This window comes from Hordeum vulgare, chromosome 7H (genome assembly GCF_904849725.1).
Source record: "Hordeum vulgare subsp. vulgare chromosome 7H, MorexV3_pseudomolecules_assembly, whole genome shotgun sequence".
In the NCBI taxonomy this organism is placed as follows: Eukaryota; Viridiplantae; Streptophyta; class Magnoliopsida; order Poales; family Poaceae; genus Hordeum; species Hordeum vulgare.
In genome coordinates, this window is record NC_058524.1 from 6870835 (window position 1) to 6876125 (window position 5291).

General features: G+C 44.0%; 1 protein-coding gene across 1 annotated transcript; it reads right to left on the reverse strand.

The window, feature by feature from the left end:
- Positions 1-429: 429 nt before the first annotated feature.
- Positions 430-4381, reverse strand: LOC123408843 (binding partner of ACD11 1-like). The gene is made up of 5 exons (XM_045101884.1): positions 4173-4381; positions 2671-2774; positions 2488-2563; positions 2001-2078; positions 430-1298 (listed from the first exon to the last, which is right to left on the reverse strand). The coding sequence occupies exons 1-5, from the start codon at positions 4209-4211 to the stop codon at positions 804-806; spliced, it is 792 nt and encodes a 263-aa protein (XP_044957819.1). The 5' UTR covers positions 4212-4381; the 3' UTR covers positions 430-803.
- Between the last annotated feature and the right edge of the window lie 910 nt (positions 4382-5291).

The window sequence follows — 5291 nt, forward strand, 5'->3', positions numbered from 1 at the left end:
TGACTTCGTGCAGACAACAAGGTTCTTACGGTTAGCTTCACACAGAAAGAAAGGTAGTGCAGACAGCAATCCCAATGCTTCCAAATCCTAGGGTGTTTCCGGGTTTCGACAACATTACAAAAGCAACTTCAACTAAGTGCTAACCTCGTGTCCATTGCATATGCATGTTGTGTAAATGTTGATACGCATCATATCAAAAGTTGTTCCTAGTGCAAACCTTGCATTCATTGCTTATGTTGTGTATGTTGTGTATGCTAGTATAGACCTATCAACCACAAAGCTTTACGCCTTGCGCACCCTCAGATACACAGAATCAAATGGCTTTCTTCCGAGCTATGATCTCGTTCCATGCCTCCTCTCCTACTTAAATAGAAGCATTGTTACATTACCATTTGATACCATATGATTCAACAACCATGCGACAGATGCTTTCATGCCAAGCAATTCAATACTATAGTATAAGGAGCACATGGGCATTTGTGTACTAGTATGATTATCCCCTCCCTGAGTACAATGCATTTGTCGAACAACACAACGCTACCAATATTATTACAGCATCCTTCCACAACTTAAAAAAGTAAAAGGTTCGTTCCAACTCTACCTTGAACCATTTTGTAATAACATGTAAAACCCCAAGGTAAATTCCCTGTTCTTCTACAAAGAGAAACAAAATCCTGGGTTGCAGAAGTCTTTCACATATGGAAGGGGTGATCTGATGTGTTCTATATATCTAAAGTTGTTTTCTGATCCACCAAATAAATAATACAACATGGCGACGCACAATGAGGAACAGGGGATGGCGATCAGCGGATGGGCGTGTACGAGCTGCCCCCGGAGCCCTTATGCTGCTCCTCGGCCGACATCTTCTCCTTCGTCATCGTGCCGACATCTGTGGCGGCCTTGGCGACCTTGCCGAACGCGCTGGTCACCCATGACGCGCTGGTGAAGACGTACCTGTTCTTCATGATGGCGGACCCGGCGTTGCTCACCGTCTGCTCGGCCGCAGCCAGCGCCGACTTGGTCTTGTCGGAGACCTGGAACTTCTGGTCCATCTCCTTGACCTTCTCGTTGACAACGGTGGTGCCCAAGGTGAATTTCTCACTGAGCCCAATCTTCTTGTCGATGGAGGCCACCTTGGCGGTGGCGGTGGATGTGAAGCCGTGTCTCTCATCGAAAGATTTCGCTTTGCCAACGGCGTCTTTGCCCAGGGTGAAACCCCTCGCAAGCATGGTGCTGACAACATCTTCAGCCTTGTAGACCACATTGTCACCACCAACTGGTACTCTGGTTCCACTCAGCTGAATACAGAAGACACCATTCAAGATTAAAACAACATACTGGAATTGTGTTGTCGATGTTAGAGGTAAAATAAACCTAGCTCTGGTGCATGAACACCAGCACTACTTCACACTAAACGACTTGAAAACTGGAACATCTGAAAGTCAGAGATAAATACATACAGTTCACCATAATACCAGGCATAAAAGTTCTTAATTCTAATACAAGCAGGACTTGGGACTAAGTTGCAAGTAGCATAGACCAAGTTATGCTGCATAAACAGCAGTACTACACACTACATGCCTTGAAGACAAACAGAACAAGATAGGATGTCATGGGGTACTGACTACTGAGTTAGCACTGATAGGATAAGGGTGCAAGATATTACTGAGTATTATTGCCTTCGACATAGTAAATGAAGAAGGGGCCCTACATATGGAACCTTGTGAAAAATGTCACGAGGTTCCGATTGTCGTTTGTTATCTAGAACTAGGCATGAATCTCCATTGCAAATTTGATCTCACTTATGGTAAAGAAACAGGAATTCGCATGAGTATAATTTCCAACAAAATCAGTACGTTTCAGTGAATTTAAGAAAAACAGAACTGACTCCATATCTAAATACATACATGCAGAATTAATGTATGTCACATGTTCAACTCCAGACACAACACACTAACAGAATTAAACAGGCAAACACGGCAAATCAAGGCATCACATACCGGTGCAGAGGCAGTAACGGGCGGTTGATACTCTGGAGCAGGTGCAATGATAACAGAAAGATCAACTATTGTAGCGCCCTGTTACAATGGGATAAAATGTCTGCTCAGAAATATTTTTAGTAAGAGAACTAGATAATATTGCATAGATGTAGATCCTACGAAAATGAGAATTGTGCTTAAACCCCCACTATTGCTTTCTATTTCATCAAAAGCACTGAGTAGGAATTGCTAGCTGATTGATCTTTATCTGGATTAACGAGCAATTGATGAATTATACATTTGCAAGGTTTGCATACTTCTGTTCAGATGAGAAGCATGTAAAATAAGGTATGGCGTCTGAAACATCTGACATAAACATTTTGCCTCTAAATGAGGAAATGGAATATGCCAGAGTTCTGCTGAGGGCCAGGGATCAAAGAATGGTGAACAATTGGAGAGAAGATTGTAACAGCTGAACCAAATCCTACAAAGGCCTTCAATTACCTACCGAAAGAAGAAGTGCAGTCTCTGCTCCTTGGGCATCTTTAAAGGTCACATATGCAACTTGAGACCACTCGTCACCACTGAGAAAAAATAAAGCAATCAAAATCTGATAATGCAACTAAAAGACTATTCAGAAAAGTAATTGAAGTATATGATCCTGTTGTGCAAATATTGCAAACTTACGAACCTTTTCATATCCACATGTTCAATGTCTCCTGAAAAAGAAAAGAATTCTTTAATGTCTTGCTCAGTTGCACTAAGGGAAACATTTGTGACCTTCACACTCCTCACCTGTCATGACCAAACATTATCAGTTACAGAACACAATTACAAAGGGAAACAAACAGGGAAGCAACAAAAAAAGGCAAAAAGCACACTGCATAAGGAAATCCATAGTCAAGCAAAGGCGTTCAACAGTTGAGTTATCATGTAACTGGGGCTTTAGTTGATGTACTGAATCAAACAACTTAAGCTCATGCTTCCTCGTATAAACACAAATAAATCCATTTTTCCCAAGCGCTCTTGCAACCTTAAAAAGCACAGTGAGCCACCTCAAGCAGCTTGATCTTCTAAACCAAACTCGACAACAATCATCCAGCTTTTTTCCCAACTCACATATGCTTGCTACGGTAAGAAGTTTACAAATGGTTATAATAACTTTAACGCGTATATGCTTGCTACTTCACCCTAAATCACATATAAACATCAGCATTCGTTAAGCGACTTGCAGGTCATCTCATATAACCCAAAGAAATAGATAGTGAGATAAGCAAAAGGTGTTCTGAACTCCCAACACAAACAAAGATTTCGCTCAACTTGGAGATCACACGTAAGCAGCCTTCAATCACGCGCATCGCGCAAGCAAGATTCTGCGTTACCGATAGACTGAACTTGATATCCCAGAGTTGGTTCTTACAAGAGACAATTCACAGATTAAAAACATCAGCTAGCACAAGTCATAGATAATCAGCTAGCAGAGGTCACAGATAATCAGCTAGCAGAGGTCACAGATAATCAGCTAGCAGAGGTCACAGATAATCAGCTAGCACAAGCCACAGATAAGCAGCTAGCACAGGCAACGGATAATCAGCTAGTACAGGTCCATAAGTTTCCACATGTTTCTTGCAATCCTCTTATCCTACTCCACGGAATCAGCAGGTACCTAGTTTAACCAACCGGCTGCGATCGATCTCGAGCTCCAACCATAATCAATATCCCGGAGTTCGTCATCACAACAAACAATTCACAGATTAAAATCATCAGCCAGTAAGACAAGGCCAGCTAATCAGCTGATTTGAAAAGAAAAAAAAAATCACAGACATCAAGCAGTATTCACATGTTCGAAGAAAAAAATAATCCTCTTCGCCAGCCCCACGGAACCGGCGGGATACTAAACTAGCTCAACAAGCCGGCCAGGAATCTCGAGCTCCGCCCCGAACCAAGGCGGCGCGCGCCTCCTTCCAGTCCAGCTCCGACGACCCTGCCAAGCTCTACCCCGCCGCAATCGCCGCCCAACGCGGGTTCGCGAAACCCTAACCCTAACCAGCGGAGCTCGCGCAAGGGGCACGGGCGCCGGCGAAATCACGGGCGTCGCCGGGACTGGCGCGGCCAGATCCAGCGGCAGCAACGACCGAGAAGAAGATTTAGACATCCAGAGGGGGCAGGGGAAGCGGGGCGGTGGGCACTCACCGGCGCCGCCACGGGGACCTCAACCGTCGCCGTCGCCATCGCGCGCGTGGTGGAGCAGAGGAGAGTGGAGAGTAGGCCGGCGGCGGCGGCGGTGGTGATTAGGGGGTGAATGGATGGGTTGGATTAGCTCTGATGTGGTAGCGTGGAAGTGGAAGGGGAGGGAGGGAGGGAGGGAGACGACTTGCTGCTAGAGTACTAGTAGTGGGAGAGGGATGGATCATATGTGGGCGACTTTGGGAGTTTAGGCAAGCAAGCAAGCAAATGCAACAAGCAAAAGAAACCAACCTCCAAAAGAAAAACAAACAAACACACTTCTTCTTCTTTTTTCCATTTTTTCTTCTTTTTTTTTCTCATGCGCATCGAGTTTGTTCTTTTTTGCGAGAAGCATGTCGAGAGAACGCATTCAGAAGAAAGAACGGAAGCAGTGGAGAGAATATGAGACCCTGGGCAGTCGGCGTGCATCGAGTAATCATAGGGCTTGATGCTATGCCTTCACTTCTTCTTCTTTTTTCCATTTTTTATTTTTTTCCTCATGCGCATCGAGTTTGTTCTTTTTTGCGACAAGCGTGTTGAGAGAACGCATTCAGAAGAAAGAATGGAAGCAGCGGAGAGAATATGAGACCACATGCAGTCGGCATGCATCGAGTAATCATAGGGCTTGATGCTATGCCTTCACTTCATGCTACGCGAGTGATCGATCTCAGACTGAGGGTCTTCTTCCCGACGTCTCCTATTCTCAAGATCTAGTGATGAGCTCTCTTTCTTTCCTCTTTTTTCTTTGTTCTTGGGTTTTTTTCCTCTTTTGCTAGCCGGTGGTTTCTGAGAGGTGTCGAGATTTGGTGACTCGAGGCATATGCAGAGAGCATAAATGGGCTGGTGGTGACATGTAAACTGGTGGTCATGTAGTGTATGGTCGTTGAGGACATTATTACAAATAAATATAGTTTCTGTGGAAAGTTTGTTTGGTTGCAGGAGGAAACATAAATGATTATTTCGAACTGATTTGTTTAAATGGTTTTTTTAGACGGCCTTCAACCTTTCTACAATTAAAACGGGTTTTTTTAACTTAAAAATATATTTAACAAAAAAAATCAATGGAGAAAAACATATATGGGGTTT